Source organism: Archocentrus centrarchus, chromosome 4 (genome assembly GCF_007364275.1).
Source record: "Archocentrus centrarchus isolate MPI-CPG fArcCen1 chromosome 4, fArcCen1, whole genome shotgun sequence".
Classification (NCBI taxonomy): Eukaryota; Metazoa; Chordata; class Actinopteri; order Cichliformes; family Cichlidae; genus Archocentrus; species Archocentrus centrarchus.
Window position 1 is genome coordinate 26427922 of NC_044349.1, and position 27919 is coordinate 26455840.

General features: G+C 40.6%; 2 protein-coding genes across 2 annotated transcripts; both read right to left on the bottom strand.

Annotated features, from left to right (window-relative positions):
* Positions 1-1428: 1428 nt before the first annotated feature.
* On the bottom strand, positions 1429-14601 carry il12rb2 (interleukin 12 receptor, beta 2a). Its single transcript, XM_030727726.1, has 17 exons — positions 14473-14601; positions 14066-14197; positions 13317-13577; positions 12648-12771; positions 12359-12549; positions 11841-11983; positions 11348-11489; positions 9709-9773; positions 8921-9125; positions 7277-7459; positions 7054-7155; positions 6741-6887; positions 4973-5110; positions 3467-3563; positions 3262-3349; positions 2716-3179; positions 1429-2352 (listed from the first exon to the last, which is right to left on the bottom strand). The coding sequence occupies exons 2-16, from the start codon at positions 14124-14126 to the stop codon at positions 2736-2738; spliced, it is 2391 nt and encodes a 796-aa protein (XP_030583586.1). The 5' UTR covers positions 14127-14197; positions 14473-14601; the 3' UTR covers positions 1429-2352; positions 2716-2735.
* Positions 14602-16712: 2111 nt separating this feature from the next.
* On the bottom strand, positions 16713-27409 carry il23r (interleukin 23 receptor). Its single transcript, XM_030728053.1, has 17 exons — positions 27356-27409; positions 27141-27241; positions 26723-26852; positions 26397-26578; positions 25741-25864; positions 25457-25623; positions 24949-25085; positions 24631-24832; positions 24436-24518; positions 23778-23976; positions 23487-23690; positions 23100-23198; positions 22747-22902; positions 19140-19280; positions 18858-18945; positions 18295-18385; positions 16713-17563 (listed from the first exon to the last, which is right to left on the bottom strand). The coding sequence occupies exons 2-17, from the start codon at positions 27193-27195 to the stop codon at positions 16913-16915; spliced, it is 2709 nt and encodes a 902-aa protein (XP_030583913.1). The 5' UTR covers positions 27196-27241; positions 27356-27409; the 3' UTR covers positions 16713-16912.
* Between the last annotated feature and the right edge of the window lie 510 nt (positions 27410-27919).

Genomic DNA, 27919 nt, shown 5'->3' on the forward strand with positions numbered 1-27919 from the left:
AGGGTAGCTTTGCATTATTTATTTCAGTATAATCTTTGGTTGTCTTATGCTGTGCCTCGGTGCAGCCCCTCAGTTTGTCTGAAACAAACCATTTTTGCTCCCTTCCCTCCTTTAAGACAGTTTTGTTCTGAAAGTTGTCCATTGCAAACAAAAAATTTGAACAGCAGGTTGGCTACCTGTGCTCACAGGTCTGACTATATTAGGGATATCCTCAGTCACTGGAATGGAGCCTAAGGTCTTAAACCAAACATGTAGATCAGCAAAATTAAATAGACTAACATAGTTTGAAATATAGGGATTGTTTTCAATTTTTTGATTAAAAAAAAAAAATCCTATACAGTCAGTGACTGCCTGAAGTCTAGAAACCATCGATATCACCAAATGCTTTTTTTTCCCCCTCCCTTGAGATGCTCTGCTAGATCTTTACTGGACCTGCCTTCATGCTGCTTGTTTGTAGGTTTTTCTTCATTTGGCTGAATCTGAGCAGAGTGTGTAACGCCATAAACTTCAGAATTCATCCTGCTGCTTCTATCAACACTCAGATGATCAATAAACACTAGTGACCTGGTTCTATTGGCAGCCATACATGTTGGTGCCATAATGCTGCTTCCACCATCTGTTCCGTTATAAGTTGATCGTGGTTTCATAAAAAATAAGGAGTCAAGAGCCAAGAGAAAGATACAACATTAGAATAAATGTTCATGCTTCTAAGTACATATGATGAAACCATTTATTGGCAGACTGCTTTTAAATGAGCTTCGCTGATTCCCATATAAAGTCATAGGGTGCAAAATCATCAAAGAGGTCACTCAAAGATTTTCTTGGATAAAAACATAAAAGAATAGCACTGTACATTCATCAGATTTAATTTTTTTTTTTTTTTTTTTTTTTTTTTTTGCCATGCGGCCACATCTCTTGGCACAAGAACTCACTCCGTTCAGACTTAATCTCTGCCTTGAGTTCCTTTCTCCCTGTTACAAAGTTCATATTTGTGGCTTTTCATGTTGAAGCATCAGTCTGGCATGAAATTTGCATAGATTTCCTTCAGGGAAAGAAAAAACTCATTACACAGCTGTCATCAGTGCGGACATTTGACTACATCTGTAGCCTCAGCAGATGTGAATGTTCATCAGAGTGGACTATGTTTACCAGCCTTCAGCTGTAAAGTGTTAGTGAGCCTGTCTGCAGTTTTGGATCTCTTAAGTCACGTTTCCATTAGTATTTACTCAGCATGGTTTGAAGGTGTTTCCATTAGTACCTGGTACCAGGTACTTTTTTTAGTACTCAGTCAGCCAGGGTTCCAAGTGATCTGAAAATGTGACGCGGAAGAACAGCATGCCACTGATTGGCCAGGGAGTGACATCACTAGTTGAGCCATGAGAGCGACTCCTTCACCAGAATCAACTGTACCATTTTAAAAACCTGACAGCAAGAAAATGGAGGCACGCAAAACACCGGTTGAATGCCCAGACCCACAGTTTGCAGTGGTAGTTTTGCAACAAGAGAGCCATCTGAAACCCACACACAGCATACATATTATAACCCTATACTGCCCCTAATAGCTATGCAACCATCTGTCCTAACCAAAAAATTCAAATGGTTTCTGAAAGGTGAGAAACTGCACTTCACAACCAACATAGGGTTATTATGGTAACTGTTGCCAGAAGTACGCAAATGGCAGCACTTTTGAAGTACATTGAGTCGATTATGACATGTTCAGTGGTATAGGGTAATACTTAACAATGATAACCTTCATCCATTAAAACATTGTACGGGGGACTTACGCATGATGATGATATTAAACTGACATTAGCTATGTTAGCTTGCTCCTATGTCATCCATTGTTGTGTTGTGTTTTGAGCCACATACAAATTACATCAAGAGACTACTGCAGCGCTGCTATATTGACTCCACCCACATCGAGGTGATGCTCAGTTGCAATGGAAACAAAACAAGATTGCGGTGAGTCGTGCTGACCCCCACTGAGTAGATACTAATGGAAATCCGGCATTAATCTAACAGAAGTCAATCCTGATGGAGATATTTGACATGTCTAAGATGATTTTCTGCTCAGTGCAAAGTTACCATCACTTTTCTGTCCTCTCCAAGCACTCTGGCCATTCTCTAAGATCCCTTATTACCCAGCTAGAGCTCCCCTGCCATTTTACTCTGACACCAGAGAACACTGAAGATCTGTTCTGTAGATGAGCTAAGACTGAGGTAGGATAGATATAAATACATAGGATTGTCAAGGCTATAACTGACTATGCATCTGGAATATGTCACAGTAGGAAAAGTCCAGGTGCAAACAACAAACTATGTGAATGAATTATATTTTTGTGTTTAATACCTCTGCTTCTCCTATGACAAGTCGGATTATCCCTTTGGAAATGTTTTCAGTCAGATCAAAAATTAAAACATCTCTTGCAAGCCTGCACTGTGTTAATTGTAGTCAAGCTATTAGTGTGTCCATTGCCATTTTGAAGAGAAAAAAAACTGTAATGCATGACATGAAAAAGTACAAAAATTATTATTATTTAGAATTATTACGGCATAACTGAAGCTCAGACTTAAGCAAAAGTCCAGTTTATAGCGCAGTTCTGATTTCAGTGAGTGTAGAGGTAGTTCATGGCTAGTTGCTTGAGGAAAAAAAAAAAAAGGGATTCCAGTCATTGTTTCTGGCCTCTTGGTTTAGCAGTGTTCTTCCTCTAAAAACTGCTTTCACTTTGCTGATACTAAATGTTCTGAAAGAAGTCACTGCAGTCGATTTTCACTGCATCCAGAGTCAGCTTTCCTCCAAACACCAGCGGCTCTATGAAGATGTTGTGACTGGCGATGAAAGGCATGTCTGTAAACTCTTCCACTTTCTCCTCGTCATCTTCCTCATCGAAGTTTCCTGGCCCGTGCGATGAGATGTAGTCAACAGTTGTGTCCAGAGAGGTGTGTGTGTGATCGGAGCTGTCTGAGTCGTGGGAGAAACTCTTTATGTAGGTGGTTGGGATGACTGGCTCAGTCTCAGAGCTCAGGCTGGTTGGAGGAGTCACACGTGAGAATATCTTTCTAGATGTGGGGGTGTCGCTGTTGTGCTTGGGCAGCTCCTCCACATCCACCAGGATGACCTTTTCTTCCTCCCTGGATACGTTGGAGTAGCTTGAGTCAAGCTCCACGTTCACCTTGCCCTGGAATAGAGACACATGCTCAGATGAGGATCAATGAGAGCTGCAATGCAGCTTGAATTGTTCTTAACTTTCATATGCTTACCTTCTCTTGGGTACACTCTTTGGCCCATTTGCTGTTTGCAGGATCTGGCACAACATCTAGCATGAAGCATTGGAAAAGCTCCCAGAAACTGAAGGAGAATGTGAAAAACTGCTGAAAAGTACTGCTTGGAAATGTTTTATAGCAGCACTGTGTGAATAAAATAATAAGGTGTAACTGTGCTGTTTGCTTTATGTTGCACACATACCGTTGCTTTACTGTTGAGTTCTGGCACAAACACAGAAGAAACAGCACAATCAGGGAGGCGACCACACACGCTAGCAGGTGGAATACTTGGGTGTCCTCTGCAACAGTGGCACCAAAAAAAAAAAAAAAAGAAATAAGATCACACATTTATCTCCTCTTTTACAGCAGTAACATTTATATTAGCAACAGCTGTAATCATTTCACCAAAAAAAAAAAAAAAGTTGACCAACACATAGAGTAGTGAAAAACCAAGTGCACCTTATGATTTATTAACTTTTTGATTAAACCTAAGCACCGATAATTTCAAGTAATCATTTTCTTTGCAGTCTCTTACACCCTTGTGAAAGAATTTTGGCCCACTCTTCTCTACAATGTTACTTCAGTTTATAGTTTCTGGTCATTTTTTTATGCTCTCTCGAGGTCACTGAACTTCTGCATTCTGGTGTGTTACCACAATGCCACAAACCGCCCAGGAGTCAATGTCCCAGCAAATTTAGTCCAAGGTCAGACTATGCAATGATCAGAAAAAATGCAAAAAAGTCCTAGAGCTACACCTCAGGCCCCAGTTAGCTTGTTAAATGTTAAGGTTCAGGAGAATATAGTAAGAAAGCCTCTTCTCTCTGAGAAGAAGATGACAGCTTAGGCTTGCAAAACTGCATCTGAACAAACCACAAAACTTCTGGAACAATGTCCTTTGGACAGACAAGACCAAAGTGAAGACGTTTGGCCATAATGCAGAGCAGACCTGGCAGCTTGTGGTCTAGAGCCAAATGTGAGGCCATCTGACAGCTAAAACTTTGCTGACACTGGGTCATGCAACAAGATAACATATCAACAACAGAATGGTTGAAAAATCATCAACCCAACTGCGGTGAAGGAACCGTAAGAGAGCTGTGCATAAATAAATACCTGCAAACCTCAGTGAACTGAAGCAACTGTTTTACAGAGTTACTCCAGAATGATAACTTCATACAGAAAACATGTTACTGCTGCTAGAGTTCTACAAGCTACTAAATCACTGGGTGTACTTAGTTTTTCACAGGACTGCGCAGAATCCTGTGAAGACTCTTTTTATGTATGTGTAGGTGATTTAAAAAACAAAACAAAAAACAACAGCAAAAAACTGATACATCAATATTTTCATCCGGGACTATTTTATTGAAAATTACTTGGATTGAAAGCCAAACCACAACATCTAATTTTTAAGCTATAGCATGTTTTTAAACAATGTAATTGTAATACAGTCAACTTGAATTTAAGCTTTACATCCAGTTGTGGGTATAAAGCAAATTTAATGAGCAGAAAAGCTGTTATCCAAATAGATATTAACACTCAGAACTACAGATGAGACGATTGACATGAATTTCTAAAACACACCTGTTAAATTGATGGCAACAATCAACAACCAGGTAGCTTAGCTTAGCTCATCACCTAATTCTGTGCAAGAAAATAAATGTATTCCCCAGAAAGGTTCTTTTTAAAAAAAAAAAAGAAAAAAGTTGCTTACGTTCAATGAAGAAGTTGGTCTTCTGACCTGCAGGGCCTTCTCCTCTGCCTGTTGAAGCACTCATCCACAGACTGTACTCTGCTGGAGGCAGGCCTTTGAACATATACATCCTCTCTGATGCTGGCACAGAGTCTGAAACTGTGTAAACACGCACAGCAGAGGGGTCAGTTTTAATGCTACAAAGCTCATGCAAACATCCTGTCAGTGTACACATTTTCAGTCAAATATGGTACCTATTGTTATTAAACAATAAATAATTTATGTTTTAGCCACTAACTGTATATAAAGGATGGAAGTAGTTTCAGGTCTGAAAAGTGAAGCTAACATTCAATCCTTCTAATGACCACGGGAGCATGCTCAGGTTTCAAAATAAAGTCAGACTTTGTAGAAGTCTAAAAGAACTTGTCCCTACTCATCATTTTATTTATAATATCAATAAAATACTTTCCCAGTGTGTTAATGAAGTCTAACTGAATACAACACGATATTCTTTTTATAAAATATGATACTGATTAGAGTCAAATAGATGATAAAGCAAGCTGCTTCGACACTGAACATGCTTGAATTAGTTGCTGCACCAAGTGGAGAAGTTCAGGGGTACTGTCTCGGGGTGGTGTTCATGAGTAAGGGGAGAATGGATTGGGAGATAGATGATAGATGGATTGGTGAGGACGCTGCACCAATCTGTTGCAGTGAAAAGAGAACCGAGTGTGAGAGTGAGGCTGTTGATTTGATCTGTGTTCATGTGGTCACCAGTTGTGTGTAGCGACTGAAAGAAATTTGCAGAAATAAGCATTCCTCGGAAGGGTGTCTGGGCTCATCCTTTGAGGCTGAGGAGCTCGGTCATTCGAGAGGGACTCAGAGTAGAGCTGCTACTCCTCCAAACTGAAAGGAGCCGGTTGGGGTGGGAAGCTGGCTAGGGTACCTCCTGGGGACCTTCCAGCTGGGAAGAGGCCTTGGGGCAGACCCATGAGACACTGGAGAGATTATATCTTTCAGCTGGCTTGGGCACAGCTGGGCAAAGAGCTGGAGGAGGTGGACGAGGAGAGGGGGGTGTGGGTATTTGTGCTAACACTGCTGCCCTTGCACCCCAGACCCATATACAGGTGCTGGTCATATCAAAATTGAAATATATCAGTCTGTGTGTAATGAATGAATATAATATACAAGTTTCACTTTTTGAATGGAATTACTGAAATATATCAACTTTTTCATGATATTCTAATTTTATGACCAGCACCTGTATATATTGTGCTTTAAGGTGTGGCTGCCTTATGAATCATAAGTCACTACTACAGATGTGCACGCTATCTATGGTTTTGTTGTGATGACCACCCCTCAATCATCATGTCCAGTTTCAAAATGACATGCTGGCAACAGAAGAAATGCTGAACTCGAGGCTCTGACTCAAACTAATGGCTGTATGATTTTAATGTTTTGTTTTTTTAAATCCTCTCTGCTCGCATGTTTCATTTGGTTACACTGTTTCACTATGACACACACTTCAGTGCCCTGAACTATTCTGAAATAACGAGCTGTTGACAAAAACGATAATTTAGTCTCCAAGTGAGTAAATCGGGCTCAGAGGTCTGTACTGATGACCACAGGGTTTTACACCAATCCCACATCCTCAGTACAACACGGTGGCAAAATGAAAATAAAAACCTTCTTTGATTTATCGTTCTTTGCCTTTCTGACAATGTTAGCAAAATAACAGAATAATCTTTTTGGTACAGTCTCAAACACCCACAATTTAAGTTGTCCTTACAACATTTCTGCTGTCCCTTGGTCTCCAAGTAGATGGTATAGTTGGTGATGCAACCCCCGCGCTGACTCCTGGGAAGCTCCGTCCAGGTAATTTTTACATTGTTTTTTTCCTCAATGTTCTCTTGGACAAATGGACCGGCTTCTGGAGCTGCAAACCACAAACACATTGCAAAACACTGCTGATGAATATGATGGATATTAAAGGAAGATTTCAATAGTTTTGTCATTTGAGGCTCACTGTAATTACAATGAATGGCCTAACAGATTATAGATTAATACAAAAATTAACCCGTGTAAGTGTTTTTACACCTTACCTGACTCCAAAATGGCAACACCTTTAAATTTGGTCTTACTAAAAGAGCTTTCATTATAGAAAGCATACAATGCTCCCTCATAGCACTCAAAGGGCTTGATACCTGCAGAGAGGAGGACAGAGCAACACTTTGAGAGAAAAGAAGCAGAAATGTACAAAATGTAGTTTTAGAAAAGTGACATTTACTGCCATCATTACTGCCTGTTTCATCTTTCACTTCCTACCTGAAATAACAGTGTGGTTTTCGTTCTTGCCCAGCCTGACCCATCTGAGCCCCTCCAACTTGTTGCCTTCTGGGTACCACTCCAGCAGATATGCTGTTGGTGACGGTGCAGTTCCAGGTTTTGTCCAGGAGATGGTGATATTGTAGCCGTCATTTCTTACTTGCACCTTGTGAAGGGGCTTAGCTGAAGAGGAGAACAGACAATCATGCACTCATGTACTTTACAGAGACAGTAATTTCAACCATGATATAACCTTTTAACAAGGAGGTGCAAAACGAAAAGAAAAGCAACCAGACGGTGGCCTTCTGTAGCTCTCCTGGCACTAAAACAGGGCTGAATTACCAACCGGGAAAAGTTTTTGATGATGCAGTTAGAAATGTTTAAATTTTTTTTTTTTTATGACAAATCCATGGTGTACATGAACTGTGCCCTGAATTATTACATAAATTTCTGCCCCTGTTTTGTGGAGAGCCCCTGCGTCAGGGCCTTTATCGGTTTGATTTACACCGATAATCCACAACATTGAAACCACCTGCCCTAATATTGAGCAATGCCACCAACACAGCTCTGATCCACTGAGGGACGCATGCAGGACCTCTTAGGGTGTAATGTTTTGTTTTTCACCCAGAGATGCAGCTCCTTTTGGTCCTGAGGCCTACTTGGGGGTGACCAGATCCCAACAAACTAACTGAGGGACAAAGAATATGTTTGTGTGGGTCAGACTGCCTCTAATGCTGAGAGGGAGTCTGAAATCTACAGGGCGAGATTCACACGCGCTGTGTCATATTTTCCCCATGTGAAACTGAAAAATAACTCTGGAAAAAAGGAACTTACACCATGAGAATCACCTTCCACGCACTTCCCCGAAGTCATAAGTGGGCTTTGGTGTGGCTGGATTTAATTTTCTTTGTGGGCCCCGTCCACTAAATGCTGCTGAAATTGAAATACCTCATGACTCTTTTTTTGTGTTAGCAGACTGTAACGGGTTAGCCTGCATGATGGCAGCTTCGGTGCTTTCTTTACTTTCTTCACAGCCACTGAGTTAAATCTATACTTCAGAAAAGCGTCCATGCTGACTTCTAAAAACTAAAAAATGTGGGACATTGTTTTAATATGTGAGACAAGAGACAAAGAAAAAAAAAAAAGCTCAGTAGCCTGGTCACCCTAGGCTTACTCCTCGGCTCGGGCTTGTTTAAGCATATTGCATGGGTGCTAAATTGGATTGGGATCTGGGGAATTTGGATGCTGGGGCAACATCATGGGCTCTTTATCACATTTTTTTTTATCTGTTCCTGAGCAGGTTTTTTTTTTTCAGTGGTGAGGTGCAGTGTCCTGCCAGGTGAGGACACTGCAGGACACCTCACAATGTTTATCAGGATCCAGGAGCAGGACAATGCACTATAATGAGATGATCAGTGCCATTCACTTAAACTGCAAGCAGATTTCATTTAGTCTGTGTATACTGTCCTTATGAAGCCTATTGCCAAATAGGTTTGTGGTGAATCACATTTCTAAAAACAAAGATGCATTAGTGTTTCAGCACAGGAGCTCTAGTTGCAGAACTTGGTGATGGCAAAGCTTCTATTAAGATGATGGAAACAAACAAATTTTCAGTCATACAAACATATATATATATTTTTTTACCTTCAGTAAGATGGGTTGTTACTTTGGCAGGAGGTGAAAGCCCTTTGGAGTTACGAGCCCTCACTGTCACTTCACAGCTGGGACAACATTGAACTGAATAACTCCTGGCATCAGCACTGACATTAGTGATGGTAATATTGTTCGGGCTAGAAATGCTGACTTCGTATCCTATGATCTTCCCTCTAGAGATGGACATGTTCCCCGCCTGAAATCAAAGAAATACTGTTAAATATGACATCAGTTTTCTTTTTTGCTGACTGAACGATGCAGACAAGACGCAAAGGAAATGATTACACAAGCCAGGGATTTAGATGCAGCTCAAAATCAACATCACTGCAAAATGAGTATGTAAGACACATCATTTCTGTTCAGCTCCTCTCTTTCTTGTAAACTGAAACTGTGGTGTCTGCTGACAGGTTTCACTTATCTCTGTGCAACATTAAAAGGTGTGTGCGTGTGCGTGTGGTAGGGATGTGTACATGAGAATGTCACACCTCAGAGGTGGTCAGTTGCTGACATTTAGTCTGCAGAACATAATAGTAAAGCGCAAAGATCAGAAGGTGTTACTATGGCTACAGTGCCGCATGCCCACACAGACTCATAGTTAGAACGGGGAGAGGAGAACACATGGAGACCTCAAACCCTCAGACTCATGAAAGCACACAGCAGTGCTATGCACTGTATAATAAGTGCTATACAGTTTCAAGTTCCTTAAGTCTACAGCAAACATGTTAGGGATGAGGGACATTGAAAACTTGATTAATTTTTCATAAGTCACAAAAACTTACCTTCCAGTAAATTCTCATGGTTTTAGAATCCACCGCAAACCACACATCCAGCTCTTTGGCAGGAGCTAAAATAAAGCAAAGAAATAACTGTACTGGATAAAGAACTGGGTGGGGTTTTTCAATAAGTGAGTGCATCCGCAGAGGCGCTGTGGTTTATTTTAAGTTATTCCTTATCAGTGATGAAGTGCTTTGAAATGATTTGAAAAGCAACAAATATCCACTATGTTAAATTTTCCTTTCATCTTAACTAATTTATTATTCTCTTAAAGAGGGGAGGATAGTTTCTTCCACAGTAACACTCTCAGTAGTGTGTGTGTGTGTGTGTGTGTGTGTGTGTGTGTGTGTGTGTGTGTGTGTGTGTGTGTGTGTGTGAGACCATATACGAGATGCTATAACCTAGTGTGGAAGAAAAGGTTGTGTCACCTTGTAATCTGTATACAAATGTGGGAAGATGTGTTAAAAATGTAAATGAGGTTAAACAGGGTGTTCTATGAGTTTCATCCCAGAAGATGCACGTAAGCTGTTGCCCACCTTGTTACAAAATTGCACTGATGGTTATCAGTTTCTTTCCGTTTCAATAAATTCTCTAAAGAATGAAAATGAAATTACGATTTTAACCTGTGAAAACGCTTCCTTGTTGATGAGTTCAAGTGCTGCTGGAAAAATGAGACTTCAGAGTCAAGTGGTCAACTGCAACCCTCTGAATGAGTGTTTATGTTCCCCTAAAACACTTTGTGACCAACCACAGAATAAAACACATTACAGCACCGATTAGTACAGAATTAAAATGTCTATGAAAGGATCCGCTTTCACTGAAAAGGCAACAAACATTTTGCCTTGGGTCGCATTTCAAATATCTCTAAACTGATTTTCATTCTGTCCAGGAAGTCATGATATTAATCATCTGTGGTCAGTTCATAAACAGTCACCTTTAATTTAAACTGTGGACTTTAAAATAGCCTCCTTCAGAGGCTCACACATCATGTTCCTATCCAGGGAAATGAGGAAGACCATCTGCAGTTAGCACGTTTGATGCATCCATGCTAGAAAATGTGACGTAAGACACTCTTCCCACAAATGTTTTTACACCTTTTTAACTCTGACCTCTGTCACACTCTGTGTTTCGTGGAAAACAATGATCTGTCACTGCTGTACATTCATAGTTTTACATACGTACAGAGGCTGCATATCTTCACACCATCAGTATTAAAAAGATGCAGCAACATTTCCTATAAAGCATCACTGTCTTCCTCACAGCCTCACCTTTCTTCACCGTGGCTCAGTATTTAACTTGTGCATAATTAAAGTCAATAAAAGTTTAATGAAGCTGTTTATTAATGTAAGAAACCCTGCACACATCGTACTGGAAGTAGATCCTTTTGTCCTCAGCACAGTAAATCCTGTTTCAGTGGCCACGTAAGCGGTGAGCAGATAATGCCTCAGAAACCGAGAGGAAGCATTATTGCATTATCTGATAGCTTTGCATAGATAAAGTGCCACAGACACATTATACTTGTAATTCATTATCTGCCTGTAAACAGAATGAGCAGTGTTTTCATTCAGGAAGTGCTTTATAAGACACAAAGATAGATCTTCAAACAGCCTTTCCGGAGCTGCAGATTAACACGTGAGTACTTGCCTTCCTCTTTAGTCCAAGTCAAATTGTTTGTGCTCCATTGACTCCACAGGCCAGTGCTGAATTTAGATCTGGCTCTCAAATAGTACAACCTGTAGGGCTCCAGAGAGGAGATGGACCAGAGGGAGGAATTCCTTTGCGCAACCTATAAATTAATAACACATATTTTTCAGTTGTGTAACCTCAGATAATCACATTCAGATCCCCAGTCACAGTTGTTGTGTTGTTATAAGATTTTTGGGTGTGGAAGTGACCTGACAGAGCGTGAAAGGACAAATTTCTGCTTGTTTTTGAGACTTGAGCATCATTGTGAGTTCATGTACGCTCATACCAGACCTGCTACTCATATGTGCCTCTCGCTCTGAATCAGTAACAAACTTATGAGGTCTAACTGTATATCTTCAAAGGTTTAAGTGACATCATGTGATCTCTGACTTCTACTTTTCTCACTGAAAGTCCCTAAATGATCAGAATCTGAAGAGTTAAAATGTCTTACTGAGTCTTCATAAGTTGTCCATGTCTGTTGTTCTGCTCTGTACTGGATCTCCAGGTAATGGGTCTTTACAGACTGCTCCACTTTGATGACGCACATCCGGGAAGAGCAGTTTAGCTCGCTGAGGACAGGAGTTGATGGCATTGCTATTCGGAACAACACAGAGTGGAAAAATAAATGACAAAAACCAAACGTTTTGTGCAGCACTCGTGAGAGATCAAACAAAAAAGGTTCCTGATATTTGCCATGAATGCAGCAATTCAAAAGACAGGACTCCTCTGTATTATTACTGGCAAGTTTTGGAAAGGAGAATGAGGATGGGTGATCATCAGTAACCATAAACTTCAAGATTCAAGTATAAAACAGTTTCCACTGCAAAGCTGGTGTGAAATCCTACCCACAGCACCATTACGCTCTCGCAATCAATCCGAAAATCGACTTTTGCTCAATTTTTTTTTTTGCAGAAGTTTCACCTCTGGAGTTTTTGGTCTGTAGTCATTGGTAACTTATGTGAACCTTACCGATGTCGCTGAGTGTGTAATTGATGATGGAGGATTGTGCAGAGCCCAGTGGATTTTCAGTTTGAACCCACACTGAGATGAGCTGGACAGATCTGGAAACAGTGAAATTCACTGACAGTAACTCAGTTCCCTTATTAGAGAGCTTGTATGGCACTGGTCCATCTGTGTGGTTTCCAGAGACCGTTTTCACCCTGAAAGTTTCAGTTGACAGAATACATTGTTACTGATGTGTTCTATAACATTATTGATGAGTAGAATATTTGTTAAATGCAACATGGTGGCGACTCACCACAGCGCTGAACTATTCCTAAGATTCGTGTCCCGTCCTCTGTTCCAAGTGCAGACCACAACTCCACTTTCCTTCTTTATGATTTTGTAGATGCATGAAATGTTTTTAGGGCGATCGGGTAGGTCTGGAGACCAAAAAAGACAGAGATAAATACTCAGCAGAGAACCATAGCATAAATAACACTACAAGTAGTAATGTGTGAAATGCATAGTCTTTTTCTGTCATGCTGCATGTGTCAGAAACAAAAACAACAAAAAATAGCTTGTTATTTTTCCATGCTTAAGTTAGACATTTCTCTGTGTACTAAATAAACATGTCATAGTTAATTCTAACACTTTGCTGCGTTCACTCCCTTGTGTGACCAGAGTGTACATTAAGCAAAAAAACAAACAAAAAAAAAAAAGCAGAAGCAAATGTTCTTATTTTGACAGTTTTTCTAGCTTGAAGAGCTACTCATACCCTGAAATACAAGTCCTGCACTGCAGAGCATAGACTTTTCAGTCTATTCAGGAGTTTGACTTGCAAATGGAAGGCCACTTTAGTGGTGACATTAACATTAAATCTCTTGGGTTATTATGAGCTAGAAATGCCTTCTTCTAGTTAGAAATACACATGAAATTGAGCTAAAAGTCTCAGCAAAGGGTGCTTTCATGTTCACTGAGTACTCACATCCAACTGAGATGTCAAGTCCACAGGGGTCCAGTTCTTTATGACCCTCACACTGACAGCTGTATGTCCTGTTCTCTGTTATGTTCACCACCTTAAAATATATGGTTGTGGAGTTCAGTACTTCATGCCTCTGCTTTATGGGACCTTGGCCGCTGTACATGTAGCCTATACACTTCAGGTTAAAGGTGCAGGACACCTCAAAACTGGAGCCTCGCTGCACTACAGATTCTGCGGTGGACCTGATGACACAGGATTTCTCACCTGAAAGCAGAAGGAACAACTTACAGACTGCAATAACATGATGATATTATATCCATTAAATTATGTCCCAGAGAGCAGAAACATTTGGCGTTAGTCTGGTGGGCCTGTGGTTGAGTTGAGCCAGCCTGATCAATGCCGTTAGTCAAAGCCAAATTTGGCTCATAGAAAACTGCAGAAACAGCCAAACATTAACCGAGTCTGTGAAAAGTATAATTTTAAACAAATATGCAAATGTAAAGCTTCACGTTTGCACAAGAAAAAAACAAACTGTCCACATTAAGTTTTAATAAGTTTATTAAGAATATCAGTTATCATCTATAAACTATGGCTATCAAAACTACAATGCTCACAAACGACGTGAAAGCAGACTCTAGAGGACCAACTTTAAGGTTTCTTAAAAAAAAGAGAAGCTGATCGTGTAGCTGCTGAACTTTGATCACCAAAATATAAAGAAGAGAAACACATGAGACACATTTATCTAAGCTTACCAGTGCAAAGCTGCACGGCCAGCACGGCGACGGCGACGAAGACGGACCATAACGGTAACATTGTTGCCACGAGTCATCAGCAACTTTAGAGCAACCTATATGTCTCTTCCATCGCCACAGAAGCTGCTTCGCCTTAAAAAGAGAAGTAGAACAAATGCCTGATGGCTCTTTTGCTTTGGATGCAGCAGTGGTACAGGTGGGGGCTATTTATTCAGGAATCAAAACAAATACATCCAACTAGGTCATAAAATTCTAAATTTACATTTTTTAGCCATGTAATAGTGTCAGCATGATGCCATGCCTGACTTAACTATAACAGAAGCCAGTTAATAGACGCTAACGGGGGAAACAAACCCCACAAATGAACCGAACTATCACATCCCAACATCATATCAAAGTTGAATTACCTTCAGAGGTGTTCGTAGCTCTATCCGCCTTCGTATCTGATCCTGAACGGCTTCATTTAGAGAGCGCGCGTCCACACTGCGGAGTCTCCGTGTTGGCCAACACGGTGTGAGACAACAAACTCCAGGAACTGGTCTTCCTTTATGTTAGAGTTTATCAGTGAAGCCAGACAACCACAAAGCCTTCTGTGCACACCCAGGATGCACATCAGCGCTCCCTACTTGTCTGTGAACTTAATACATCCAAGATTTAGCAAATCATTCCATATTACATGGAATGATAAATCTAATTTATTGAAGTTATAACCAAAAGCAGCCCTTAATTACTTAGAGCCTTAGAAGAAGAAGAAAAGAGTTTCAATTTTTTTTGGCATTTATTAACATGCGACAATGATTGCATATATGATTCAGCCAAACGTTATTAATACATATACGGTGCAAGGACGGATTATGATCTGTTGGGGGACCTGTTCAAGCTGGTGTTTAGATGATACTTGGGAACCTCCTGTAAGAAGGCGCAGCAAAAGCATAACAAGCTCTCACAATGGGGTACTTTATCAGATTTTCCATACAGCCAAAAGTCTCTCAGTCCCTCTGTCACATCTCCATGCGGTGCAGTGGGGGACTTTCCAATGTGGCACCACATTCTTTAGAAACACAAGCACAACCGATGAGTGAATCTGCAGTGGTTGTCATTAGCAAAAATGATCAGAGATCCCCACCCTGGAGATTTCTTACAAATATATTGTGTCAGTAAAGGAGAGACCTTCATGAAATTTTGACTATCACTGAGGAAGTGAGACGGAAGTGATAAAAATGGCATTGAACTGCAGGCGCATGCATGAGTAGAAATGAAGGTTCACAAGCTCTGACACCAAGCCACGACTTTGGCAGGGAAAGTCCCAGCCAACTTTAGCCTTTAGCTTGGGTGTGTTTTGGAATAATTTCACACTAATTGCTTCCTGCTCACTTATGTAGTATGGTACAGTATTAGAAATATGCAGCGGTCACACCCTGATCTAATAAAATAAATATTACATGAGATGCACGGCAGCTATTTTGACCCCATATGGATTTATCGGCATAAGAGCGCTATCGATACTGATAACATTACTTTGTTTATACTTGTTTGATAGGATATTAAGTTTTTTGCTCATTAACATACACAGTATTGCAGCTAGGCTGTAGAAAGGCCATTTGGCAAATGGTATGACACTCTCCAATGGACAGCTTAACATGTTTCCTTATTTTCTGTCACGGTCATATAATATTACAATAGTGGATGACAAGGATGATTAATGAAGTCAGTGTATGTGTAAGTAATTCCTATGAGCCTATGTTTCTACTTTTGGCTCTTTGTGATGCAATAGAGAGCTGGTATCCCTAATATGGGCTACGACTGTTTGACCTACTTACACACCAGTTTTTCCAGTAACATTTTCCACATGGATGCTCACCCTTAAGGGGGCCTAATACAGTCAGATCCATATTTATCTTGAAAATGATACGATGTATAAAAGTGTCATGTAACGCTGTTGTTAAACCCCTTGAATCGAAGCTGAAAGTCTGTACTTCAATCACATCATGATGGTTTGATTTAAAATCCACTGTGGTGGTGGCAAGATTACAAAAATAGTATAACTGTCCAAATATTTACGAACCTGGCTTTTCCTTAATGCTCATGTTAAACACAAAGTTTCAAATGATGATGTTAAAATATTTACAAGCCAAAAGATCAGGTGTCAGACTGCTCTAAGCAAAGTTTCATACATGTTTCAGACAGATGTTTCTACACTTGGATGTCAAACACACAGGATAATCTTAACACGGTCATATCAGGCTGTTCTGGCTGAGAGCACAGAAATCTCACCCAACTGTTACTTGGTCTGCTAATCATGAGAAAGGTGACTTGCAGGGATGAGGATAGCGGATGAACTCAGACTGCTGCGAGGTCCAGTAAAAGAGAAATTATTTTGGATTATTTTGAATTAAACGTCATGCAAAACAACTGGTGCAGGGTCCGTAAATAAAGATTTGGAGGTGAACACATCGCATAACCACCATCTGGAATAAAAAAAAAAAAAAAGCCTGTGGGAATAACTGATCACGATACATTTAGTTTAACACTGAAAGCTGCAGATTTGATTCAGCGTTTAGTAATATGAAGTTGCCAGGAGGGAGGAAAAGAGGAAGACCACAGAGAAGATTCATGGCTGTAGTGAAGAAGGATATAAGGTGGCATTGATATAAGGTTTTTTTTCTTTTAAATTATTTGTATAAATTTGTTTTTGACAACACTTTTGGACAACACTTTTTTATTCTGACTCCACAAAGTTAATGAAATCATCATTTGAGGTGATAAGGTGGGATAATAATGCTTTCTTGAAACCCGGTTTAGTAGTGCAGTTTTGCCTTGTTTTCTTTGTCATCGCCATCGTCCATGCTACAGTTTATCTGTGCTGAAAACAGCAACCTGAGGGAAGTACCCGTCAGTCAGTGTACTGGTCATCTCACCAGTACACTGAGACAAGCTGGTGCCTGCTGTGTCAGGAGTCATGATCTCATCCTGTTGCAGGTCCAGAGACAGAGAGTCTGTTTCCACTGCATCTGCGGTCCCTCTACTCTCTTGTAAGAACTGAAAGTCTCTAGACGTGGTGCTTGTTTCAGCAGTTTTAGGCCACAGATGATCATTCACAAAGCTGTGAGTCAGTTCCTGAGATGAATCAGAGAAATTCACATCCACACTCAACAACAAGCGACTCAGTAATCCTTCAAATACACTTGAACATCTGTCATCCTCCCCATTTGATGGACTGTCCCTCTGCTTCTTCTCTGGCTCTGCCACCTCCTCTTGTTGTGAAGCCATCATATCATTCTGGGGTTTGTAGCCAACATGTTCCAGCCTGCTCTCAACAAGCATTTTCCCAGTATCTGAAGTTAGAAACGATGTTTCCACTGTGATCTGTCCAGTCTGGGACTCTTCGACATGGATGGTAGGGTAGACTTCATCCCTCTCCTCTTGGGAGATCACAGTGATGGGCGACAGTGGAGGGTCACTGTGGGTGTACGAGAATAACGGTTCGAATCCGTCGTGCTGGGGACCAAAAAGCAAAGAAATCAAATCCATACTTAACACCTAAAGCAATAAATACAATGCAAATGTTTTAGATTAATATGATTCATCACATCTTCATTTTTGTTGCCAACAAGACAAAATAGTTGGAGCTCTCAGAGTGAAAGCAGGAAGCAGCAATGACTTCTCACAGTAGTTCAGGCTGGCAAACCTCTAGAAACTACGTAGTAGGCTATTTTTAGTGTACCTCAAAACCGGTAAACTGATTTCTCTATTTTGCTGGCACTGGTGCGATTGTTTCAGTTGCTAGTTCTTTCTCTTTTGGTCATTATGTTGACAGTAAAAGGTTGTCTCCTTGGCTGAAAAATGAAAAATAGTCAGTACTATTAGACGGCAGTATTAAAATGCCCAACTAAATATTAAAAAGCATGTCTCGAGCTTTTTTAGAGAAAAGGTTTTGGCCTCTTCAGCTAATTTCCCACTTGATGACGACTGTAACGTTATGATTTTTTTTTGTGACTAACCCTCTGGATTTTGTTAAGACTTAAAGTTTGGGGTGTGTGGCCACTTTGACTGACAGGTTTACCAACACAGTCAGCTGTAGCTTGTCAAGATGATGATAGCCATAATGCCAAACCAAAAGCTTCACAAACCAATAGGTCATGCCATAGTGGCTCCATTCATCTTTTTACATATAGTCTCTGGTTGATGAGCATGAATGGCAACTGAGTGGACTTGCTTGCTTTGATTACCTCCAATAGTCTGATGGCATTACTGTGTCCAGGTTTCGGCAAGTTTCCAACAAGCCAGGCAGGTCCCCAGGATATACATTTCTGTTTGATCCTAAGATCAAAAGACAGTTAGAGTTTCAGTTTTTGATTTAAAAAGCTACAACAAAAACCTCCTTATCGTTCCCTGGGACAGTAAAAAAACAAAAAAAAACATGTCTGATGTATGCATGCATTACTACTGCTGACTAATGCAAATCAAAATCAGTCTCACCACAGTTAAAACCACCAGATTTGGAAAGGGCTGTTTTGACCACATTTAGAACAAGTTTTACTGCATGGTTTAAGTTTCTGTTCATATTAACACTGTGGGTTCTTGTTCATCTGCTCATGCTGTGGTGTGGCATTTTAATAAAATCAACCACAATGGCAGTCATCACTGTTACCTTTAAAACAAAACCTATTCTCCGGCTACGGCATCTTCACAAATACTTTGGCTGTTAGGTTTTGTTTTGCGTTTGTCAGGATGACAGTTATTTTCCCCGAAACAATTTCATTTTAAGCACAAGTGATTAAAATATTAATACCTTTCCCTCACACAGCGCCAGCACATCAGGTTGGCTATGATGGCAATGAAGATGGTAATGATGAAAGCAAACACAACCACCAGGCCAACTAGAGGAGATAAGAAGGGAAATATACCACATTTTCTATTAAGCAGATGTTGTCAGAGAGTTACAAAAACAAGTTATTTTTATTTTCTTTTTTTTAATGTTATTTCCTCTCCAAATAAAAAAGGACGATTGAAAGCTTAAGAAGCTCGTATTTGTGGTTTTAAAAGGAGAAAAGGATGGCAGTAGGAGATTGACCTGCAGGAGCTGCAGGCTGAGAGTAGATCTGGTTCCCTTGTGGTCCTTCTCCTGCTGAGTTGGATGCAGTCATATGCAGAACCAGAGGTCCTTCAGGACAATCCAGCCACATCTGCCTTGGTCCAGATGCAGACAATGTCTCTGTACAGAGAAGCAATTGAAAGATATTTGTTGAGAAAGCACAATGTTTTAAAAGTATTTTAACCTTTAAAATATGCAGCCAAAAAAGAAGGCTGACATAAGATTGGCATTGGTGCATCTGACTGTCCTTCTCCACTGCTCTTTGACCTCTTCTCCTTGTAGCCAGCATCTTCCAGCCAGCTGTCAACAATCATTATTATCTAGGTCATTTCCACTATGAGAGACACGTGTCTCTGCTGAATGTGTCAGCTGAACAAAAAACACTGAAGTGAGGGGAGTGTCAGTCAATTGCTGGTTTCACACTTGTAAAAATGGCTACTGCTGAAAACGAACTCCTGATTTTGGGAATGCAAAAAATACACTTCTTAGAAAATAAACTGTTTTCAATTTCAGTCACTTATGGGAAATTTGTAAATTGCTCGTAATTTATTAAATTGAAACTGCAACTACAGCACTTTCAGTTCTGTTGAACTACCAGTTTTGATCAGCTGTCTAGTTACCCCTTGCACATTAAATCAATAATGTCATCATAAGTGTTGATTGCACTGTTCCATAATAATAAAAATAACCACATGATTGGTCCACAGTTGGTTGGTAGACCTGTAGCTAGCTTAAACTGCTCAACTTGAGGCTACATCAACACCTACATGACTAATGCTTCCAGGAATGACCCTGGGCAGCAGTTTTTGGAATTGGCCCTGAATGCACTAATCCAACTTCCATGTTAATCATGTGAGAACCAAAAACAAAACTAGTACACAATTACAAATCATGCAAAAAAAAAGAAAAAAGAAAAAAAAAAGGAACACCTTGCTGGATATCTGTACTGACATGGACTGTGTAATGTTTTGGGCATAAAAGGATTCCACATCATTTGATAGAAATGAAAATGATCCACCAGCAGAGGGCTGAATTCAAACACACGTTGAAAATTTGCAGAAATTTCATTGCAGCAACTCAAAATGCTACTCAGTGGTTTGTAAGGTCCTAATGAGACAATGGATTGTGTCCTGAATGGTGTCTCCTCCCAGATCTGGACCAGGGCATCACTGAGCTCCTGGAAAGACTGAGGTGCAACCTGGTGGCACCAGGAGGAACCCAGGACCCACTGCACCAGCATAGGATCTGACAGTGGGTCCAAGGATTTCATCCTGATACCTAATGGCAGTCAGGGTGCTGTTGTCTAGCCTGTAGAGGTCTGTGCCCCCTCAGAACATCACTGGCCCATCACCAAACTGGTCATGCTAAATGATGTTACAGGCATCATAACATTCTCCGTGACTTCTCCAGACCCTTTGACATCTGTGCTCAGGGTTAACTGGCTCTCATCTCGGAAAACCACAGGGGGGCCAGTGGTAGACTTGCCAATTCTGGTATTCTATGGCAAATGCCAATCAGCCTCCACAGTGCTGGGGAGTGAGCACAGGGCCAACTAGATAACATCGGGCCTTCGGGCCACCGTCATGAAGTCTGCTTCTGATTGTCTGGTCAGAGACATTTGCACCAGTGGCCTGCTGGAGGTCATTTTGTAGGGCTCTGGAAGTGCTCATGCTGTTCAGACACCTGTTCAGATACCAGTCCTGCTGATGGGTTAAAGACCTTCTATGGCCCAGTCCAACTCTCTTTTAGAGCAGTGTATTTTGCTTCCAAGGAGCAAAACACACTGCACTGTAGTTTTCTAAAAGTGGCGTTGAGCAGTAGTTCTCCAGACTTTCAAAGTTTTCATTGGACACTGGCTGCTTTTTCACTCATTTTAAGTCCAGTCCTTGTACCAGACCTTTTTCAGAGGAATGTTTTTCTTTTGCTTTTGCTTGTTAAGTTCCTTAACCTATGAATCACTAATGCATCAAAAAGGCACCTAACTCAAGGGATGAATCAGTGTTGTGTCTACACAATACAGACAACTTGGCTACAACAGCAGCCTGTTGAAAAAACACATCATATGTTCCTATTTGTTAGTTGAAACTATAAAAAATGCCAACAGTAACATGTTTTAAGAGGAATACAATTTTTTTTTTTTTGCATCAACAAGATGATTCTCAAAGAGCTATTAGCCAAAAATTTGGCTTATGTCAGCATGGTGTGCACTGTGTCCTAAGAAAACAGAAGAAAGTTTAGCCGACATCCAAAGACGAGCTTTGAATGTCCTTCAAGAAGCCTGGAGAACCCTTCCTGAAGACTAAATTACAAGAATGCTTATTTAAGAGAGTTCAGGCTGTGCCGAAGAATAAAGGTGGTCATACCAAATACTGACTTTGCAGCTTTTTCTACAAACTCTGTTTTTGTCTTTTATGCCGTATTTCTGATTATGAGTTCTCTTTCGGTACAGTATATGAGTACTACATCAAACTGGCATAAGAAAAAGTAACGCACTGAAGTAATTTTGATACAAACCTTGAAATATCTCAAAGAACAATAATATTCATTATACACATACACCACATTTGAGAGAGCACAATGTACGCTCTCAATTGCTTTAAAACTGACATTCCAAAAATAGTGCAGAAAGCAGGCTGGTTGTAACAGTGTTTACGGATGCGTTTGTGCGCATAGCCACATGGGTTCCTGTTTGTGGTCAAAGCCAGTTCTAGAAAACTCTGAAGACTGTGAAAATGACGACAAACAACCGTTTGTTCTTCAGTTGTTCTACACACACACACACACACACACACACACACACACACACACACACACACACACACACACACACACGCACACACAATCAATCACCATGGTGATCTAAATATACAAAATGTGCAGGACTTCACATAAAACTACCCAAACTATTGTAGCATCTCTAACACCATTAGAGCCACTGGCTCTGTTGTCACGTTAGATACTGATGCCATCCTCCCGTTTTAGCTCTGTGAATAACTACATGATCAGCAAGCAGCAGTTTAACCACATTACTTGAAGCAAGAGCTGAAAAACCCTGCTGATGCACTGCATCTTTGTGGGAGGGGAGTCTCGATGGAATCCTGGTTGCACACTTTCCGTTTTGTAACACTGGCTTATGCTGCAACACAATTTATGCACACATAAGTTTACTACTGCATACATAAATTTCCCACATGTGTGCACCCACGGGAGGATTTTGTCTGACCTAGGTGGAGTACAGACAGAAAACAAATGCTTACATGTGCCCCATAAAGGGCAAGACTCGTGATGTACAAGAACAGGAAATGCAGCTCAAAAGTTGTGGTTCCTCTAAACCTTCAGAGCATATCAACATGTGCTTTTACTGAAAAAGCAACTGGAAAATGTACTAAAAAAAAGTTTTGAGTTGTAAATTAAATAACTGACCTACTCAAATAAGGTTTATTTTTGCCCTTACTTCATAATAAATAAGACAGACTACCTATATTCACTGGTACAGCTACAATGAGCAATTCTGACATTTGTTTTTCATCAGTTTATTGTGAAACATGTCCATCCCATTTATTAGCCTATACATTCTGATACTCACCTTTTAATTCTTTGTTTTTGGATTCTGATGTTTGGAAGTAGATGTTATACTTTGTGATGAAGCCCCTCTGCTGGTGTATAGGCACCTCCTCCCACTGGATCAATATCCGTCTGGCCTTGTGGACCAGCACAGACAAGCTGGGACCAGAAAGTGGCTCTGAAATGCACAGTGATGCAGGGACTAAATGTTGGGTGTTGGCTCCGCTGAGTATGCACATGCTGTGTTTCCTGAACCGCAGGTTTAAATACACAAAACCTAACATATGATCAACAAATGCTGGAAAAATGTCATCTTCAAAACTGCTGAAATAAACAGTTTTTTTTTGGGGGGGGGGGGGGCTAAAAAAATGTTACCCTGTTCTCTGGAGTAGAGCAGTCTGGATGATGGAGCGCTGACACCTCTGGTGGTCACAGCATACAAAGAGACAATATACCTCACACCTGGAGTCAAGCCTGGAGCAAAATCAGAACAATAAATTACATTATACTATACTATATTATTTATTTAACAAATATGAAGATTTCATTAGAAACATGGACTTGAGTTATATAAAGACTACATGAACGTGTATTCTAAGCTGGTACTGGTGTAATGCAACAAATGGCCACAAGAGGCCACTGTTTGAACGCAGTTGAAGCCCTGGTGTCTATTGCTTTATGTGATGCGGTACTAAGTTTTACTGTATTTCTCTGTTCCTGTATGAGCAGCCACATTTTCTACAGACTGAAAGGTGGGTGTACCTGCGATTGATGTCTGTTTTAGGTCTTTGGACAACTTTTGCCACTGCAGCCTTGCTGTAGGCACACTTGTCCATTCTATCACATAGTTCCGCAGCTCTTCTTTCTGTGCTGATGGCCATTTGTTAGTTGGCCAAGACCAGGAGATGAGCACAGCACTGCCATCAGCTGCAGGGCTCGCGTCTCCCAGAAGAGATCCTGAGACACCTGAACAGTGAAGATAGTTCATTGTGCATATTCTCCACAACTGAAAAGTAATTTTGTTTTGGCTTTTCTTGCGTAATATTACTATACCTGATGGTCCAAGAATCACATCAGCTGGTGGCGATTTCCCATATAAGGTGACAGCACTGACACTCAGACTGCGAACCTCTGCTGGTACCTGAACTGCACACTGGTCGCAATCAGCAGCACAGGTTTTAAGTTTGTGACCATTGCCCAGAAAGATCTCATACTGTTGCACCTTGCCGCTGAAATCCTCTGATGGTAGAGGCTAGGAAAGAAATCCAATCACTACTTAATATTTTCCGTTTGTAATTTTTCATTTATTAAAAGCATTGAGTTCTTGAGGTTAGACATAAAAAAAACGCATTAAGTAAAATAATTTAGTGGGTGTTTGTAAAGTGTCTGATCAGAGGATGGTATTTTCTGTTGGTAACTGTCACACTTGTTAAGCATTTGCCAGGAAGCTGTTATATTTCCTAACACTGACCTCATTCATGCAAACATATCAGCAATGGTAATTTGTCATCTAAGTCTTAGCAGAAAATCAAATGAGGCCATTTTCTGCAATTACCAACTATTCCATTTAACTGATCAGCAGTGTAGGCTTTCTGTGTTATAACTGATCAGGAAAAAAAAAAGCATTTCTCATATTTGATCTATATTTGTGATCCAAAAATGGCAGTGGAACAATAACAGCCAGGGCACCTGAGCGGCAATGACGCATTACCTTCCACAAGATGGTCAGGTTCATCTGGCCGTTTGCCCCCTGGCTCTCCAACTTCCTCCACACATTCAGCTGCTGAGCTGGCCCTGAGGAGGGGGTGGACAGCAAGTCGTGGGCTTTGAATTATTGACGACAAACTCTCACATCATCACATTTAGAGTCCAGGTGTCACGTGATAAGTAAAAACTGTGATCTTGCCTTTTCCGGGGCTTTTGTTCCTCACAGATGGGCTCCACTTGCTGCAAAGCAATGTGTTTCTGGCCGTGAGACTACTTGTGTCGGTAGGTGTTGACTCAGATGCCGTGTTGCAGATTTTCATCTGGAACTCGTACTCAGTCAGAGGTGTCAGATTATCCACTCTTATCAGACTCTCACTGAGTTCCACACCCTTTCTCATTTCCTAAAAACATTAAGAGGTTAGATCAACTTCACGCTGCCTGATAAGAGCTTTTATTGGAAGAAGAAGAAGAAAAAAAAAGCGGCAATGCTATCAGAGGTGTGTTAATAACACTTTACCCAAGAAGTGTTATTTGTGCGCAGCCTGACATGAGGTCTGAGATGCACCAAGGCTTCACTGGTTTTCCATTGCAACATGGCTGCTATGGAATTGCCCTGAAACTCTATCTGCATAATATGAGGGGACTCAGGCATCACTGCAAGACAAAGAATACCAGACAAAAGCTCACAAAAACTGGTGATTGTGCAGTGCGACAGTTGATGAAACAGCAACACAGTCAGTAATGGCTCAGAGATTCTGGGCAATTAAAGTTTACCGCAATACTGACAGAGAAGGGCTGAGGGCGTAAGCAAATTTTGCTCTTCAAAGAGACATTACGCAAACAGAAAAACAGTTTACTGATAAGAAGGTCAAACTAGTCAAACTGTGACCATAAAAAAAACTTTATAAACATGACACATCACAGGATGACACATTTCTAAAGAAACAAGATCATTTCAAAAAAAAAAAAAAAAAAAAAATTAACATTAATGCAAAAAGAACAGTGTAAGCACTGCAAATGTTTACCTATATCCTTCACGCAGAGGATGAATGGATCAGACTGTGAGGCTCCAAAGTGGTTGCAAGCAGAGATAATTATCAAGTATTTGGTGTTTTCATCTAGCATTCCTCGTGGTACGGAGATTTCATCAGCATCCTGGATTTGATATAGATGGATCTGGCTCCCATTTTCTCTAAAAAGAAAGCATCCATTAAAAAAGAGGTTTGATCTTGTCAAAAGCACATATTGAGGTTTGGAAAAACAAACAAACAAAAAAACCCCCCCCCCCCCTAAAAACTTAACATCATACCTGTTTACAGAAATGTTGTAGATGGTAGGGATGTACGTTTGCTGTCCCCTTGTCCACGAGCAGTTTATTAAGGCTGAGCTCCTTGTTGTTTCACATGTTATATTATCAGGTTTATCTGGAGGCACTTTGAAGGCAGATAATGGGGGAAAAAAGAATGTTGTTTTCACACTTGCTGGAAAATGGAAACTAATAATCTGCTTTCTGAGGGGTTTTTTTGGAGGTGGCTACTCCTTCCATGGTTATTTTTAAAAACAAATGTCATCATTTTGTTGTGTAAAATATTAGTGAACCCATGTATTAAATACTATACTTTCTCCTCAAAAATGTATTTTAGCAGATAAAGTTTCACTTCTGCTTTCATTCTTGTTTCCAGTGGATTTGGCTGTCATGTTGCTTTTTTTCTACTGAAAAAAAATTCCAATAAATCAACCACTCCTGTCATCTAACCGCTTAGTTTAACTTGAGAGGTGTCTAAGTTCAATACATCTACTTGTCATGGAGTAACAGATCACCCAGACAATATACCTGCAACTGCACTGCATTTTCTTAAATTATACCACTCTTACAGGCAATAAGCTGTAAATTTGCATGCTGCTCTCTCTCTATATTTTTGTTGCATTTACATAAACATTTTCTTTGCCACCAGCTCTACATACGGCCAGCTTTAAGATCCAGTCCATTGACAAGCCTTGTCTTCTGATCCCTCATTAGCCGGCAGACCACTGCAGACTCTGGGATCCATAAGCTGGGCAGATGGAATTTTGCTGTAGTGCAGTTGATTCTCTCCTGTTTATCCACACGCTTGCCATTCAGAGTCAGGAATATCTTGAAACTGGAACTGCATGTCAACAAAATTTTACATTATAATTTCCTAAGAATATATAAATCACATGTACATCAATGTAATGGATAGCTACAGACACAACAGGTTATAGATATTCATGCATGGTATTATGTCATGTTGCATTGGTGCAATTCCCACCTCTGTGGACATTTAGCGATGCGGCAGTACACTGTCAAATTTGAGCCCATGAGGATGGGTGGCACTGGCTCTACTGTCAGGTACCCACTGGTGATCGGACGATGGCAGCCAGCAGGGAGAAGAGGGCAGTCTGTCCAGAAAAGACAAGCGAATGAGGTTTTCCCCTATCTTCTGCACAATAAACACATTTACTATAAACACCAAGTGAATTAATACTTCCAGTGGCTGACTGAGTGCCTTCTATGTATGCATTAAGTGTCTGCTAAATGAATTAGTGAAACACTTGGGTAGGAGCTGCGGTAAGTGCTGCAGCAAAGGTTACAGCTCGAAACCACAAAAGCTACCAAACTGTGATAGTGTTCTCAGAAACAGGCTAATGGTGGTGCACTTTTAGATAGCTGGAGCCTCCAACACTCACAATTCATGGAAAAAGCAAGAAGTAGACATCTCCAAACGGTTGAGGAGAGATTCATCTCAGCTCAGCTCATTTTTCTTAATCTTGAAGAACCCATTCAGCAGCTGTAAAAAGAATGAAGTTTTTAAAATGAAAAAAAAAATCAAAGATTTTTTGGGTCCAAAGAACCACTTAATGGGAATTTCCTTTTGCAAAATTATCTTCAAAACCTAACCTACCTCAGCCATCTGCGTGCGGGAACACTTGCATGTGCTGGCTGACATGAGGAGGAGTGTTTAGCTAAATGTCTCATTCTTTCCAGGGCAAAGCTGATAACATTTACAGCAGTACAAGTGTCATAACACCTTGGCAGATAAGAGAAAACACATTTCTGCTGACGTGACTGACGTTAATTGAGATTAACATGCATTTCGCCAAACCGAGCGCATTAACTGTCATAGCTTTTATGTTTCCATGTGTGTTCTTGGCTATCGAAGACTGCGCATGCCATAAATTTGATGTGTAGATGATGTGTTGAGATAAAGCTCACCTTCATTCCGTCTGGGTGTTCTTATCAAGATACATCCAAAGAGGCTTTCACAGTAAACCTATCCTGACTTGCTGTGTGCGGAGCACCTGACTAAAGTGATCTCTTTCATGGGACTGAAATGCTTTAAAGAGGCCAGTGACCTAGTTTGGTGGTATTCTGACAAATGCAGTAACTTTGATCATTCTTTTGAGTAGTTTGCTGCCCTACTTCTGTTGCCTGTTTTTCATCGCCACAAAGATTCAGTTGACTTGAA

Bases quoted from the DNA above. Each gene is read 5' to 3' on its own strand.
- il12rb2 (XM_030727726.1), bottom strand. From the start codon at position 14,126: ATGTTACCGTTATGGTCCGTCTTCGTCGCCGTCGCCGTGCTGGCCGTG. The intron at 9,774-11,347 runs GCAAGTACTCAC...GCTTTATTTTAG, and splicing joins GACTTGGACTAAAGAGGAAG to CTCCTGCCAAAGAGCTGGAT. The intron at 6,888-7,053 runs GTAAGGTGTAAA...TGTGGTTTGCAG, and splicing joins TGTTGCCATTTTGGAGTCAG to CTCCAGAAGCCGGTCCATTT.
- il23r (XM_030728053.1), bottom strand. From the start codon at position 27,195: ATGAATCTCTCCTCAACCGTTTGGAGATGTCTACTTCTTGCTTTTTCC. The intron at 23,199-23,486 runs GTACACCCACCT...ATTTTGCTCCAG, and splicing joins AAAACAGACATCAATCGCAG to GCTTGACTCCAGGTGTGAGG. The intron at 19,281-22,746 runs GTGAGTATCAGA...TTCTCTGTACAG, and splicing joins CAAAAACAAAGAATTAAAAG to AGACATTGTCTGCATCTGGA.